Genomic DNA, 17,652 nt, shown 5'->3' with positions numbered 1-17,652 from the left:
TGTATTTTCTGATGGTGCATCCCACGTACGACAAATTGCAAGTAGTGCAGTTGATAATGTAAATTACATGATCACTATTGCAATTCAGGAAGTCACTGATCTCATAGATTCTTTCCCTGGAACTATCGCTGAAGGTTCCTTTGTTATGAGTCACAAACTTGCATATAGGGCAACGTATGTCTCCACCCACGACGTGCGGGGAGAAAACACAGACACCGCCCAGCGATACCCCGTACGGGAAAGACGCAGGAGGGCTTACTAACAACCATGTCTGAACACAAACAGACCAACATACTCTCTAAATCTGATCAATCCGCACCCATGTCTGAACAAGTAATAACTAGCGCACCCACTGCACACAACAATTTTGTGCACACCTCTAACTCACCAGAACCAGCAATCCCCATGAAGTTGGAGAACTCCAGCTCCGTAAATAACACTGATAACCATGAAATACTCAACCTGTCATCTTTTCAACTCAACCAGGACCACATCAACATATTAAAAAAGGGTCTTACTTTTGTGCCATCTAGCCATTTTGACGTGTTTCGTACTCTTATGGACATTAATCGTTTTGCTAGATTACTCACAGTCAAAAGACATTTTTTTCACTCCTGCTTGGAGCCCTCCTCCATACTTATGAAGGAACATGAAATAGTAAACAATGAATTTGTGGAATTGCTCTTCCAGGACCAGGTGAACCTTTTACAGTTAATTGAGCTTGGCATAGATGGTGAAACGGAACAGCAGGAACAAATACACAATGTACCCACCATGGCATCTAATCCTTCTTTCTACCCATTCAAATCCTGTGTTGAGGCGCTGGATCATTTCCAATATGCCATGGAACGAGATCTAAAGAAACTATCCACCAATTCCATCCAAAATAATATTACTAACCGGGAAAGAAATGCAATAAAGGAACTCCAGGCCAATAAAAATTTGATAATCAAGATGGCCGATAAGGGTGGAAAGATTGTATTACTCGATCGCACGTCTTACTGTGATAGTGCCTATGAAATTCTCAATGATGTCACTACCTATCGCAGACTGCAGTCAGATCCTACTGTGACTTTCAGAGAGACTTTGTCTAACATAGTCCAGGAAGGAATAGCACTGGGCATAATGGAGGAAAAACAATATAACTATTTTGTTCCTGCCAATCCCACCTTGCCAATCTTTTATGGTCTACCCAAAATTCATAAGGGAGCCAGCCCCTCTCCTTTACATCCCATCATCTCGGGGGTTGGCTCCCTTAATGAGAAGGTATGTGCCTGGTTGGACTCATTGCTTCAGCCCCTGGTAGTGAGAGTACCGGGGTACCTGAAGGACTTAGGCTCAGTGTTAAACATTTTAAAAAATTTTATGTGGAACTCCAATCTTTCCTGGTTGAGCTGCGATGTGACAGCTCTATTTTTGTCTATATCTCATGACTTAGCCATTACAGCTTTGTCACACCATTCGTACAAATATAGTACGTATAGCCATGAATTAAAGGAATTCATTGTCGATTTAACTACATACTTATTGAAACATAACTATTTTTCCTTCAACAATGAATTCTTCTTGCAGACCAAGGGAGCCCCTATGGGGGCCAGGTTCTCCCCAACTTTAGCAGGTCTCTATATGGCCTGGTGGGAGGAGCAGTTCATCGTCACCCCAACAAATCCATTCCTCCACCACATCAAATGGTATGGCCGCTTCATAGATGACCTGCTATTGGTTTGGGGAGGTGAGGAGGAGGAGGCACGCCAGTTTGTCCAGTACATAAATAACAATGTATTTAATTTATCTTTTACCCATTATTTTCACAAAACAGAAATTACCTTTTTGGACATTACTTTACAGGCCTCGGCTCCCAAAAAAGCTGTCACCACCTCAGTTTTCCGGAAGCCCACCGCGGGAAACACTATATTACATGTACGAGTGAACATCCCCTTAACACCATACAAGCGATTCCAGTAGGGAAGTTTACACGGGTAAAGCGCATTTGTTCAGACAATACGGTTTTTGAGACACAATGCAAAGAAACCGCAACCCGCTTAGCACAAAGTGTACAGGAGTCACACACTCCGATAACATTTTCTACCACATACTCACCTCAATATAAACAAATTGTAGATATCCTCAAAAAAAAAAATATATATTTCCATCCTACGTCAGGATGAAACCCTGTCCAAGATCTTGGATCAGGGTTTTAGATGTGTATCACGCAGAGGCAGATCGCTAGGGGATCTGTTGTCACCAAGTATGTTGCACCCAGAGACACCGCAAACCAGCCGTAGGCTTACGGGCAGTTATAAATGCGGAGACATACGTTGCCCTGTATGCAAGTTTGTGACTCATAACAAAGGAACCTTCAGCGATAGTTCCAGGGAAAGAATCTATGAGATCAGTGACTTCCTGAATTGCAATAGTGATCATGTAATTTACATTATCAACTGCACTACTTGCAATTTGTCTTACGTGGGATGCACCATCAGAAAATACAAACAACGCATTGGCGAACATCTCACAAGCATCAGGAAGCAACACAAGACCAATGTATCAGGGGCAGCGAAACATTTTATTGAGATACACGGAGGGGATGTCAGCACCTTCAGCACACATGCCATTATAAGGGTTAAAAAACCACCGAGAGGAGGTGACTGGCACAAACAGGTCTTGCATAAGGAAGCAGAAATGATTTTCCGGTTAGACACCAGGTATCCCAAAGGTCTTAACTACAAAAATGACCTACTTTATCATTATTTCTAAATTTGCTTTACTATTTAGCATGCACTTTCACTCTATAAGTGTTTTAGGATTTATCCAAATATATATGTAATGAGTGGGAGTTGTATTCATGCTACACCTGTGCTGTTTAGGCACATGATCCATGATGTAGGGATCTTTCCATTGGTTGGTCACCTGTTTTTATTCATTACGAGATTTATTTGACACTAGACCATGATTAAGCGCAGCAGCGCAAAACGCGTAGGTCCTGCTATGCCCACTACTGAATTTTAAAATGCACGAATAAAAGTTAAATTTAAAATTTCTACGTCCAGGAGTTTCTACACCCTTTCTTCCCAGCTGTGACTGTATAACACTTTCATACCACACCTGACCAATACCGCCATACTGTGACTAGATAACATTGCCATACCAGACCTGACCAATACCGCCAAACTGTGACTGGGTAACACTGTCATAACACACCTGACCAATACCGCCATACTATGACTGGAAAAAACTGCTCTACCAGACCTGACCAATACCGCCATACTGTAACTGGATTACACCACCACACCAGGCCGGACCAATACCACCTTACTGTGACTAAAAAACACTGTCATACCACACCTGCCCAATACTGCCATACTGTGACTAGATAAGACTGCCATATCAGTCCTGTTCAATACCGCCATACTGTGACTGGATAACACTGCCATACCAGACCTGAACAATGCCGCCATACTGTGACTGGGTAACACTGCCATACCAGACCTGACCAATACTGCCATACTGTGACTGGATAACACCACTATACCCGACCTGACCAATACCGCCACACTATGACTGGAAAACACCATCACACCAGACCTGACCAATACCGCCATACCTCCCTCGAAAAGACACCAGATTTTCTGGCAAGTCTGAACGGGAGGGTACTGCCCCTCTGCAAGGAGCCACCCTACGCACCAGACCATGGGTGCCAAATGGTAAATACGACCCTGCAGGTATACAGGACACTAGAGGTATACAGGACCCCACAACTATACACTACAGGTGCACGGGACCTCCACCAACTATATACTTTAGGTATACAGGACCCCAAACTTTACACTACAGGTATACAGGACCCCTAAACTATACAATACAGGTATACAGGACCTCCACCAACTATATACTTTAGGTATACAGGACCCCAAACTTTACACTACAGGTATACAGGACCCCTAAACTATACAATACAGGTATACAGGACCTCCACCAACTATATACTACAGGTATACAGGACCCCAAACTATACACCACAGGTATACAGGACCCCAAAACTATACACTACAGGTATACAGGAACTCCACCAACTATATACTACAGGTATATAGGACCCCAAACTATACACTACAGGTATACAGGACCTCAAAACTATACACTACAGGTATACAAGACCTCCACCAATTATACACTTCAGGTATCCAGGACCCTCAAACTTTAAACTACAGGTATACAATACCTCCACCAACTATATATTACAGGTATACAGCAGCAACTATATACTACAGGTATACAGGACTCGCAAACTATACAGTACAGGTATACAGGACCTTAACCAACTATACACTGCAGGTATACAGCACCTCCCTCAACTATACACTACAGGTATAGAGCCCCCCCAACTACACACTACAGGTATACAGGACCCTCCCCCAACTATACACTATAGTATAGGTATACAGCCCCCCCAACTATGCACTTCAGATATGCGAGACCCCTAGAAACTATACTCTGTGGGTATACAGAACCCCTCCAACTATGTACTACAGGTATACACTAATTCCACTGATTATCTCAGATGAAACAATACCTTTAGCTTGGCCTCCTGGGCACCTTAGAACAAATCTAATGAACACACTGACACTTTATACCCGGGCAGCGCCAGGTACATTTTCTAGTTTATTCTAATGATTATTATGTTCCCATTCTCAAGTCCATTATCAAATCCTCAGATCTGCTTTTTGTTCCCTATCTTTAAACTGACTAAAACTGGAATACTGCTTTATACACTGACACGTGACACTGACACATGAAAATTTACCTTTACATTCAATCACAGGAGGACCTAATTTCATGCAGCTTTCTCCTACCGCAGGATCTCTATTACAGTCATTTAATCTGGTCTCATCACCATTACACCAAATTAGCTCCGTCCATATAGGTCCAGGTCTTCTTGTATAGGTCAGGGATGTATGCATTGCTTCTCCACATTGAAGTTCTTTACAAAGTACATTGGCCACACTTAGCCCTGTGTCATCATCACAGACAGATCCCCATGTATCACCATGGAGCGCTTCTAAATGTCCTGAGCAAGGGTTAGGCCCATCCACCAGTCTGTATTCTCTGTGAACTAAAGAATGATGAGGCAAAATTCACTGAAGTAACAAACAACATAACTTAGCCATTACATTTTAATGTATATAGAATTGTACTTTTCCAGCACCACTGGATATGAATTGTGTCTCGTGTGAGCTTGTGTCTGTTTCAATTTTTTTTTTAATTAAAGGGGTTATCCAGCGCTACAAAAACATGGCCACTTTTCCCCCTACTGTTGTCTCCAGTTCAGGTGCAGTTTGGAAATTAAGCTTCATTTACTTCAATAGAACTGAGTTTCAAAACCCCACCCTAACTGGAGACAACAGTAGGGGGAAAGTGCCCATGTTTTTGTAGCGCTGGATAACCCCTTAAACAACACCTTTTTTTAAAGCCCTGAATCAATCCATCCATCCTTCCTTCCTTCCTTCCTTCCTTCCTTCCTCTCTTCCTTCCTTCCTTCCTTCCTTCCTTCCTTCCTTCCTTCCTTCCTCTCTCTCTTCCTTCCTTCCTCTCTATTTCTTCCTTCCTTCCTCTCTCTTCCTTCCTTCCTTCCTTCCTTCCTTCCTTCCTTCCTTCCTTCCTTCCTTCCTCTCTCTCCCTTCCTTCCTTCCTTCCTTCCTCTCTCTTCCTTCCTCTCTCTTCCTTCCTTCCTCTCTCTTCCTTCCTTCCTTCCTCTCTCTCCCTTCCTTCCTTCCTTCCTTCCTCTCTTTTCCTTCCTCTCTCTTCCTTCCTTCCTCTCTCTTCCTTCCTTCCTTCCTTCCTTCCTCTCTCTTCCTTCCTTCCTTCCTCTCTCTCTCTTCCTTCCTTCCTTCCTCTCTCTTCCTTCCTTCCTTCCTTCCTTCCTCTCTTCCTTCCTTCCTTCCTCTCTCTTCCTTCCTTCCTCTCTGTTCCTTCCTTCCTTCCTCTCTGTTCCTTCCTCTCTCTTCCTTCCTTCCTTCCTTCCTCTCTCTCTTCCTTCCTTCCTTCCTCTCTATTTCTTCCTTCCTTCCTTCCTCTCTCTTCCTTCCTTCCTTCCTTCCTCTCTCTTCCTTCCTTCCTTCCTTCCTCTCTCTCCCTTCCTTCCTTCCTTCCTTCCTTCCTTCCTTCCTTCCTTCCTCTCTCTTCCTTCCTTCCTCTCTCTTCCTTCCTTCCTCTCTCTTCCTTCCTTCCTTCCTTCCTCTCTCTTCCTTCCTTCCTTCCTCTCTCTCTCTCTCTTCCTTCCTTCCTTCCTCTCTCTTCCTTCCTTCCTTTCTTCCTCTCTCTTCCTTCCTTCCTTCCTCTCTCTCTCTTCCTTCCTTCCTTCCTCTCTCTTCCTTCCTCTTCCTTCCTTCCTTCCTTCCTTCCTCTCTCTTCCTTCCTTCCTTCCTTCCTCTCCCTTCCTTCCTCTCTGTTCCTTCCTCTTCCTTCCTTCCTTCCTTCCTTCCTTCCTTCCTTCCTTCCTCTCTCTTCCTGCCTTCCTTCCTTCCTTCCTTCCTCTCTCTTCCTTCCTTCCTTCCTTCCTTCCTCTCTCTCTTCCTTCCTTCCTTCCTTCCTCTCTCTCTTCCTTCCTTCCTTCCTCTCTCTGCCTTCTTTCGTCCGTTCGTTTGTTCCTTCCTTCCTCTCTCTTCCTTCCCCTCTCCCCCCCTCATGCCCTACAAATGCATTTATTGAATACATTTATGTATTCCTTCCTTCCTCTCTTTTCCTTCCTCTCTCTTCCTTCCTTCCTCTCTCTTCCTTCCTTCCTTCCTTCCTTCCTTCCTTCCTCTCTCTTCCTTCCTTCCTTCCTTCCTCTCTCTCTCTTCCTTCCTTCCTCTCTCTTCCTTCCTTCCTTCCTTCCTCTCTTCCTTCCTTCCTTCCTCTCTCTTCCTTCCTTCCTCTCTGTTCCTTCCTTCCTTCCTCTCTGTTCCTTCCTCTCTCTTCCTTCCTTCCTTCCTTCCTTCCTTCCTTCCTCTCTCTCTTCCTTCCTTCCTTCCTCTCTATTTCTTCCTTCCTTCCTTCCTCTCTCTTCCTTCCTTCCTTCCTCTCTCTTCCTTCCTTCCTTCCTTCCTCTCTCTCCCTTCCTTCCTTCCTTCCTTCCTCTCTCTTCCTTCCTTCCTCTCTCTTCCTTCCTTCCTCTCTCTTCCTTCCTTCCTTCCTTCCTCTCTCTTCCTTCCTTCCTTCCTTCCTCTCTCTCTCTCTCTTCCTTCCTTCCTTCCTCTCTCTTCCTTCCTTCCTTTCTTCCTCTCTCTTCCTTCCTTCCTTCCTTCCTCTCTCTCTCTTCCTTCCTTCCTTCCTCTCTCTTCCTTCCTCTTCCTTCCTTCCTTCCTTCCTTCCTTCCTCTCTCTTCCTTCCTTCCTCTCTGTTCCTTCCTTCCTTCCTTCCTCTCCCTTCCTTCCTCTCTGTTCCTTCCTCTTCCTTCCTTCCTTCCTTCCTTCCTTCCTCTCTCTTCCTGCCTTCCTTCCTTCCTTCCTCTCTCTTCCTTCCTTCCTTCCTTCCTTCCTTCCTCTCTCTCTTCCTTCCTTCCTTCCTTCCTCTCTCTTCCTTCCTTCCTTCCTCTCTCTGCCTTCTTTCGTCCGTTCGTTTGTTCCTTCCTTCCTCTCTCTTCCTTCCCCTCTCCCCCCCTCATGCCCTACAAATGCATTTATTGAATACATTTATGGGATACTTTGGGGAGCAAGGACACTTCCTTCCTTCCTTCCTTCCTTCCTTCCTTCCTTCCTTCCTTCCTTCCTTCCTTCCTTTCTTCCTTTCCCACCCATCACAAGAGAGAAAAGGGTCATAATTAGTGATGAGCGAGTACTAAAATGCTCGGGTGCTCGTTACTCGAGAAAAATATTTCCCAATGATCATTTTGGTGCTCGTTTTGAGTAACGAACTTCATTGAAGTCAATGGGAAACTCGAGCATTTTTGCAGGGGACCCAAGTTCGATAGAGGGAAGGTCATGTGAAAAACTGTCAACCTCAGAAAATGATGGAAACACCATGGAAATGGAGATGGAAAAAGCAGAGGCAGCATGCATGGATGTCTCTGAGGCTGCCTAATCAAACAATTGCCACGATCCCCAGCAATAATACCGCCCCCTGTAATAGTTAATATTTAAAGGAGAAGTCCGGCCAAAATGATTTTTTTATATGTTATTACTTATGGAAAGTTATACAGTTACACTATCTGGCCGCCGCTCTCTGCTCCTGCATGCCGGCCACGTCAGCCCGCCCCCACCCTGGACGGGAACACCAGGAAGCACCAGGAGTGCCGTGGGTGGGGGAGGACTGAGGCGGCCGGCATGCAGGAGCAGAGAGTTGGATAGTGTAAGCAGCGGCGCGGGCGTATGGGAGTCAGCGGCGCGGGCGACAGGGAGTCAGAGGCACGATAGTTAGTTTGAAGCCGGGAAGAGGAGGGGGAGCGGCAGAGGGGGCATGAAGAGCGGCCCCTGTGTGAGCGGCGGCGGCGATGTGATGGGCATAGATAGCACAGGTACTACTCCCCCATTATCTGCAGATAATGGGGGAGTAGTACTGTGTATATGTGTCCAGCACCGAGCAGGGAAGGAGGGAGGAGGTAGATGGCACTTCTCTCCCTCCCTGCTCGGTGCCCTGCAAATGTATTTCTTGAATACATTTATGGGATACTTTGGGGAGTAAGGACACTTGCTCCCCAAAGTATTCCATAAATGTATTCAATCACAAAGTACAGTACATAACATTACATTACATACACACATACATTGTAATTCCAAGGGAGTGTCCAGCAGGTCACTCATAAAGGGACCCAGGTCGCTCTTAAAGGGACCCAGGTCGCTCTTTAAGGGACCCAGGTCGCTCTTTAAGGGACCCAGGTCGCTCTTTAAGGGACCCAGGTCGCTCTTTAAGGGACCCAGGTCGCTCTTTAAGGGACCCAGGTCGCTCTTTAAGGGATCCAGGTCGCTTATCAAGGAACCAATTTCATTCCTTAAGGGACCCATTTCGCACTTAAACGGACCCAGGTAGCACTTAAAGGGACCCAGGTTGCTCTTAAAGGGACCCAGGTCGCTCTTAAAGGGACCCAGGTCGCTCTTAAAGGACCAATTTCACGCTTAAAGGAACCATTTAGCTTTTAAAGGGACCCAGATCGTTTTTAAAGGGACCCAGGTCACTCTGAAAGGGACCCATTTCGCTCTTAAAGGGACCCAGGTCGCACTTGAAAGAAACCATTTCGCTCTTAAAGGGACCCCTTTCGCTCTGAAATGGACTCATTTCGCTCTTAAAGGGACCCAGATAGCTCTTAAAAGGGACCCAGGTCGCTCTTAAAGGCACCCAGGTCGCTCTTAAGGGACCAATTTCCCTCCTAAAGGGACCAATTTCACGCTTAAGGGGACCCATTTCGCTCTTAAATGGACCCAGGTCGCTCTTAAAGGGACCCATGTCGCTCTTAACCCCTTGCCGCAAAATGACAATCCTGGAACGTCATGTAAAGCAGGTAGTTAATGCAACATGACATTCCAGGAACGTCATGGCTTCCCTGCCTTCCCCCGCTGTCCCTATGTACGATCGGGCAGCAGGAGGAGGCTGTGTCACACAGCATCCTCCTGCCGCCTCTGCCCGGAGGGGAGCCGCGCTCCCCCCGGGCAGTTAACCCAATAAAAACACCGCGGTCAATGCGACCGCAGCGTCTATGGGGAGATTTGTGTCCTCCCGCCGATCGGGCAGCGGGAAGAGGCTGCAGCACGTTGCCTCCCCCCACCGCCACAACAATTTTATTTCCCCCGGCCCCCCTCCCCTCGTCCCCCGGTACCGGAGATAACCGCTATTACCGTTATAGCGGTGATCTCCGGTACCGGGAATTACCGGCGCCGCCGATAGCTTTCATCTCCCCCCACCGATAAAAAATGTCCCCTCAGACCCCACATCAGACCCCAGATCACCCTCCAATCACAGGGATGGAAATGAATAAATGATCAAAGCCCCATGCTCTCCGCCACCGGAGGTAGCGGAGAGCATGGGGTAGTGATCGGGGACCACCCCTGTGTTCCCGGATCAGGCGATCGGTGGTATATACTATATACCGCTGATCACCTGTTTCCAGTGCAAAGAAGCACTTTTTATCCTCTGTCACCATAAATGATTGGTGACGAGATAAAAAATGATAGTGTCGCCCCCCAAGTCACCCCCCCAGTCACCCCCGTCCCCCAGTCATCCTCCTCCCCCATATACATTACCTGATCTAGGGAGCTCCTTCCTCCTCGACGTCCAGGCTGGTTATGAAGTGTGCATGCACTCCACAACCAGCCAACTCTTTTAAAGTGACAGAGACCAATTTGGTCTCTTTCACTGAACTATGATTACTGTGATAGAAAGTATCACAGTAATCCTAATAATACAGTGAAACAAATGTGTAAAAGTACAAAAAGTGAAAAACATACAAAAAAATAAAACACACACTTTTTATTAAAGTAATAATTGCAGTTTACTCCCAGATTACCCCTAACCCCCCAGATTACCCGTATCCGCCCCAGGTGGCCCGTAACCACCCCAGGTTGTCCGTAATCACGCCCGATTGCATGTAACCACCACACGTTGCCCGTAACCACCGCACGTTGACCGTAACCACCCCGGCTTTCCCGTAATCATGACAGATTACACGTAACCACCGCACGTTGCCACTGACCACCGCACGTTGCCACTTACCACCACATGTTACCTCTGACATCGCACACTGTCTCTAACCACCGCACGCTGCCTCTAACCACCGCACACTGCCTCTAACCACTACACGTTGCCTCTAACCACCGCACATTGCCTCTAACCACCTCACATTGTTTCTAACCACCGCACACTGCCTTTAACCACCCCACTTTGCCTCTAACCAGCCCAAATTGCCAATGACCCCCTCCAGATTGCCCGTAACCACGCCAGATTGCCGTAACCAACTCAAATTACACATAAGCACTTTATTTTATCCGTATCAAACCCAAATTGTCCATAACCACCTCACGTTGGCCGTAACCACAGCAGGCTGCCTGTAACCACTGCAGGTTGCCCGTAACCACCTCCAGATTACCCGTAACCACAGCAGGTTGCACATAACCACCCAGGTTGCCCGTAATCACCCCGCATTACCTGTAATCTCATTTTTTTTTAATTGTGTTTTAGTAACTGCGCTGTTCTAATAACCATTACTAGCTGCAGTTTTGCTCCAGCAAATTGATGCTCCCTTCCTTCTGAGCCCTGCTGTGTGCCCATACAGTGGTTTATGCTCACATATGGGGTAACGTTTTACTCAGGAGAACATGCGTTACAGATTTTGGGTTACTTTTTTCTCCTTTTCCCCGTGAAATTTAGAAATTTTAAACTAAGCCAACATATTATTGGAAAAATTCGAGTTTTTCATTTTTAATGGCCAATTTTGAATACTTTCCTTTAATACCTGTGGGGTCAAAATGCTCACTGCACCCCAAGATTAATTCTTTGAAGGGTGCACTTTCTAAAAGGGGGTGACTTATTGTTTTTTTTTTACTCCGCTTGCGCTACAGGGGCTCTGCAAACAAACCTGGCGTTTAGAAACTTCTTTAGCAAAATCTGCACTGAAAATGCTAATTGGCGCTTCTTCCCTTCTGAGGCCTGCTGTGTGCCCATAGAGTTGATTATGCCCACATATGGGGTACTGTTCTACTTAGGAGAACATGCGTTACAGATTTGATGGTGAATTTTCTCCCCTGTTCGTCGTAAAAAAGAGAAATTTCAAACTACATATTATTGGAAAAATTCGAGTTTTTCATTTTTACTGTCTACTTTTGAATACTTTCCTCCAATACCTGTGGGGTCAAAATGCTCACCACACCCCAAGATAAATTCTCTGAGGGGTTCACTTTCCAAAATGGGGGGACTTATGGCGATATTTTACTCCGCTGGCACTACAGGGGCTCTGCAAATGCACCTGGCGCTCGGCAACTTCTTTAGCAAAATCTGCACTGAAAATGCTAATTGCACTCCTTTCCTTCTGAGCCCTGCTGTGTGCCCATACAGTGGTTTATGCCCACATATGGGGTACCGTTCTACTCAGGAGAACCTGCGTTACAGATTTTGGTGTGAATGTTTTTTCCTGTTCCTCGTGAAATTTAGAAATTTCTAACTAAACAAACATATTATTGGAAAAATTCGAGTTTTTAATTTTTACTCTCTACTTTCGAATACTTTCCTCTAATCCCAAAATGAATTCTTTGAGGGGTGTACTTTCCAAAATGTAGTGACTTTTGGGGAAATTTTACTCTGCTGGAACCACAAGGGCACTGCAAAAGCACTTGGCGCTCAGAAACTTCTTCAGCAAAATCTGCACTGAAAATGCTAATTGGCACTCCTTCCCTTCTGAGCCCTGCTGTGTGCCCATACAGAGGTTTATGCCCACGTATGGGGTACCATTGTATTCAGAAGAACCTGCTTTACAGATTTTGCGGTACTTTTTTTTCTCCTGTTGCTCGTGAAATCGAGAAATTTCAAACTAAACTAACATATTATTGGAAAAATTCAGGTTTTTCATTTTAACTGTCAGAAACAGTTAACTGTCAGAAGCAGGCGCGTTTAGAAGCTTCTTCAGCAAAATCTGCATTAAAAAAGCTATTTGGCGCTCCCTTCTGAGCCCCGCTGTGTGCCCCTACGGTGGTTGATGCCCACATATATACTGTTGTACTCAGGAGAACCTGCGTTACAAATTTTAGCGTGCTTTTTTTCTCATGTTCCTTTTGAAAATGAGAAACTTTAATCTAAACGTATATATTATTGGAAAATTTAAATTTTCAATTTTTTTACGGTCTAATGGTGAACACTTTCCTCCAGCCCCTGTAGGGTTAAAATGCTCATTTTACCCCTAGGTTAATTCTTTAAGGTGTCTACTTTCCAAAATGGGGTCACTTATGGGGGTTTTCAGTGTACAAGCCTCCTAAATCCATTTTGGAAATTTCATGAAAATTTGATAATTTGCTGATACATTTCTAAGCCCCATAACACCCTAAAAAGGTAAAATATGTTTACCAAATTATGCCAGAATAAAGAAGACATATTCATAATGTCATTTAGTAACTAATTTATGTGCTATGACTTCCTTTTTTAAGAAGCAGATAATTTCAAGGTTCATAAAATGCAAATTTTTCAAATTTTTCATGATATTTTGATGTTTTTCACATAAAAAAACAAAGTAGTGACCAAATTTTGCCACTAACATAAAATGCCATATGTGACGAAAAAACTATCTCAGAATCGCTAGCATACGTTAAAGCATCACTGAGCTATAAGCGCATAAAGTGAGACAGGTCAGATTTTAAAAAAATTAGCTTGGTCATTAAGGCCAAAACAGGCTTTAGAGGCAAGGGGTTAAAGAGACCCATTTCGCTCTTAAAGGGATCCAGGTCGCTCTTAAAGGGACCCATTTTGCTCTTAAAGGGACATATTTCGCTCTTAAAGGGACCCAGGTCGCTCTTGAAGGGACCCAGGTTGCTCTTGAAGGGACCCATTTAACGTTTAAAGGGACCCATTTCGCTCTTAAAGGGACCCATTTCGCTCTTAAAGGGACCCGGCTCTTAAAGGGATGGTAATGAAGTCGCTCTTAAAGGGACGGTACCCAAGTCGCTCTAAATGGGTCCCTTTAAGAGCGACTTCATTACCATCCCTTCAAGAGCGGCTTGGGTACCGTCCCTGTAAGAGCAACTTGGTTACCGTCCCTTTAAGATCGCTTTGGGTACTGTCCCTGTAAGAGCGACTTATATAATTCCTCTTACACAGAGGCTTGGGTACCGTCCCTTTAAGAGCGGCTTGGGTACCATCCCTTTAAAAGTGGCTTGAGTACCGTCTCTTTAAGTGCGGCTTGCATACCGTTCCTGCTACACGCCTGCCTCAGCTCTGCTATTTTACTGACTGAACTCTGCTACTTATAATGTTAAAGATCATTGCTTGGTTACCATGACAATCTTACTCATGTCAGTAAGACAAAATCATTAAGGACCTTCCATATATTACATCTTCTATTGGCCAATAGTGGACATGTGACTGTGGATGTTGTGATACATTGCCTGACAAGACTTTAGAGTTCCTATTGGCTGCTATATTTCAGCTATTTGCATATGTGCTGTGATTGGCTGTTAGCGGTTAGAGTGTGGCCATTATTTTCAATTGTCCATTATTTTCTATGGGAAATTAGGGGTCTTTAAACGTAAATTTCTTAAAAATGACAAATTCAATCAAAACGAAAAATAGATATCACACCTCACACCGCCGAGGGCTTCAAAACGCAGTTTGAACGGAGTCTGTGCGCAAAGCGGTTTGGGCTGTATTACGTGCAGAAAAATGGCTGGAAGAAGAGTAAACGGAAGAAGAAGAAGAAGAAGAATACGGATTACAATATAGTGCTTTTCAAGCACTATAAAAATAATTTTGGCCAGACTTTTCCTTTAACCCATAGCTGCACCAGGACGTTATTGAACGTCCTCATGCCGCTATGGGAGTTCAGAGGGGGGTCGCGCGGCGACCCCCCTCTGAACTGCCGCGATCCCGGGTGCCGCATGTAGCCCGGGATCGCGGCTATTAGCGGGCACGGTCCGATCGCCGTGCCCGCTAATTAACCTCTTAAGGACCCATGACGTACCGGCACGTCATGGATCGCTGTCACTTAAGGACCCATGACGTACCGGTACGTCGGCCCTTTAAACGGGCGCCGCGGCCGGCCGGGTCCCGATCGGGGGAGATAGCCTGCTATAATACATAGCAGGCCATCTCTCCCTGTCGGCATGGAGGGTTGTTAACCCCCCCCATGCCGACGATCGCCGCTATTGGCTGATAAGCCCATAGCGGCGATCGGAACCTTTCCGGGCCATCGGTGGCCCGATGACCCGGAAAAAAAATGGTGGTCGGTGCTGTCCCGAGGACGGCACCGACCGCCATTACTGTAAAAAGTAATGGTGGTCACGGTACCACCGTCCCGATCGCCGTGAACGGCCGGCCAGCCGGCCGGCCGTTCACGGCGATCAAAGTCCCCACAAGTAATAAATACCTGCTCCGGACCCCTCAGCTAGGTAGCTGAGGGGTCCGGAGCAGGTATTTGTACATTACTCACCTGTCCCGGGGTCCTGATCGGCGTCTTCCGGGTTCCCGGCGTCCTCTTCATCTTGTCGGGACTTCGGCTTCTTCCGTGAGTCCCGATCGGCTTTTTCCGGCTCCAGCGTCGTCTATTTTCGTATTTTTCCGGCTCCAGCGTCGTCTATTTTCGGATCTTGCGCTCTGCTGCCCCCTAGCGGCTGATAAGTGTAATACACGTATCAGCCACTACAGGGATGTTCAGAATGTAGTAAAAAAAAAATTTTTTTTCCCAATTTTTTTTTTTCTATTTTCCGCACCCTATCGCCGCTGAGTGTTGATCAGCATCGCACGAAAGTGCGCTGCTAATCAGCAACTCCTCCTTTTTGGCGTAGGGTGGTTTTTTTTTATATCCTACTGCCACGGTCTGCTGATAAGTGCCGAACATAAGTGCGGCATTCATCAGCAACACCATTTTTGGCGTAGTTTTTTTTTGTATACTTACTGTAAAAAACACGTAAAAAAACACTACATTACACCACGCTACATTGAATAAAGTTTTACACTACACCACTACATACCCTATATACCAATCCCCATATAAAGATGGCCCCCCAGGGTGTTTTCGGTATCGGACGCATACGTTATTATTGCCTCCGACACCGAAACAGCCAGTGAGGATAAATGGGGGGGATCCTTCTTTCCTCCATTCATCCTCATCCTCCAATGACATGTCTGGGGGGTAGCGTAGCGTACGCTGCCCCCCAGACACGTCTTTTCCGCCAGTACCGTCCCAATAAGAGATGACGGTATGGCGTGAAATTCTACAAACTCTGTGAGAGTACCTCAGGGTACTCTTACAGATATAGGGTAGGTGCACACTGCGCAATGGCGAAGGATAACCATTTGTGCATTCCGCAGCTGGCACCCACCGGCGGACTGATGCAGGGGCGCGTCTCCGCCCGTGTCATAGACTCTATCCTATGCACGGGCGGATTCCATCATCAGTCATTCCATCAACATGTTGGACGCAGAGCGGAATCCGCCCGTGCATAGAATGGAGTCTACGACACGGACGGAGACGTGCGCCTGCATCAGTCCGCCGGCGGGTGCCAACTGCGGAATGCACGAAGGGTTATCTGTCGCGATTCCGCAGTGTGCACGTACCCTTAGAGTGTATGTAGGAAGGGACACCCGAATCCAGCCCCAGATGCCCCCAGATGCCCCCTCCCGCCCATCCTCGGAACAAGTGGGAAGATCGTCCGGGAACTGATCTTCCCACTGCTGGATAAAGGTCACCACCTGTACGGGGATAACATTTATACCAGCACCCCCTCTTCCGGTCCCTCGCTGCCCGAGCTACTGTAGCTTGCGGCACAATCCGAAAATATCAGAAGCAGTAATAGAGCCCTAATATTTAGCAGCCATGGAGCGGACCCAGCGCTTCTGGATGTGAAGGACCCCGTATCGCACCAGGACAACATTTTCCAGGTGACGTCCCCCACACTGGAGAAAGGGAGACCCCAGAAGAAGTGCAGAGTGTGGGGTAACAGGGGGATCAGGAAGGACGCCATTTACCAGTGTGCCACCTGTCCTGATCCCCCCGGCCTCTGCATACTGGATCGCTCCAAGGCGCACTACACGTCACTGGGGATCTACATTATCTAAATTCTGTCCCTTATTCCTATTTCAGGGGTCACCTTGGTCCAGGGATTATTCTGATCGCCAATATGGAGTCGGGAAGGAATTTTTCCCCTGTGATGAGGCTACTGTCGTCTGCCTCACGAGGGTTTTTTGCCTTCCCCTGGATCAACACAGGTTGAGTTTGATGGACACCTGTCATTTCCAACCTTATAAACTAATAATTGGCCTAATACCCCCAAATAAATTAGAATTGTCCCTTTTCCCCAGCTAAGTAGGTATGGCCGCCATTCCCATTAGAGGATGCCATGATGCAATTACAAAGCCTCTGTGCGGCCAGGACAGTAGAAACCCCCCACAAGTGACCCCATTCTGGAAACTACACCCCATAAGGAATCTAACAAGTGGGGCAGCGGGTATATGGCCCCCTGGTGACGGCCACATTTGGGACGTGAAAATGAAAAAAATGTTTTTTTTTTTTTTCACGGCACATGTTCTACACATGTGCCCATCACTAGTGGGGTCCATATGCTCACTGCACCCCTTGTTAGATTCCTTATGGGGTGTAGTTTCCAGAATTGGGTCACTTGTCGGGGGTTTCTACTGTTCTGGCAGCACAGGAGCTTTGTAATTGCGACATGGCCTCCATCCCCCATTCCAGCCTCTAAATGGCGCTCTGTCCTTTTGGTGACTTGCCCTGTGCCCATATGGCAAATTATGTCCACATGTGGGGTATTTTCGTACTCAGGGGAAACTACCCTACACGTTTTGTGTTCATTTTCTTTTTTAACCCCTTGTGGAAATGGAAAAAAATCAAGGCTAGACCAACATTTAGTGTAATTTTTTTTTTAAAATTTTTACTCTAAATCATTGATCTTGTCTTGATTTTTTCATTTTCACAAGGGGTTAAAAGATAAAAAAAACACAATGTGTAGAGCAATTTCCCCTGAGTAC

At 46.2% G+C, this 17,652-nt stretch overlaps 1 protein-coding gene across 1 annotated transcript in view; it reads right to left on the bottom strand.

The window, feature by feature from the left end:
• LOC138770477 (scavenger receptor cysteine-rich type 1 protein M130-like) overlaps nt 1-17,652 on the bottom strand; it is a 222,460-nt gene that overhangs the window by 83,439 nt on the left and 121,369 nt on the right. Inside the window, exon 12 of the mRNA XM_069949583.1 lies at nt 4,805-5,113. Within this exon, the coding sequence (XP_069805684.1) occupies nt 4,805-5,113 (309 nt within the window). The remainder of the gene's footprint in view (nt 1-4,804; nt 5,114-17,652) is intronic.

The sequence above is a fragment of the Dendropsophus ebraccatus genome, chromosome 13, assembly GCF_027789765.1.
Source record: "Dendropsophus ebraccatus isolate aDenEbr1 chromosome 13, aDenEbr1.pat, whole genome shotgun sequence".
In the NCBI taxonomy this organism is placed as follows: Eukaryota; Metazoa; Chordata; class Amphibia; order Anura; family Hylidae; genus Dendropsophus; species Dendropsophus ebraccatus.
Note: the sequence above shows the minus strand (reverse complement) of the source record. Positions and strands in the feature narration are given on the sequence as shown.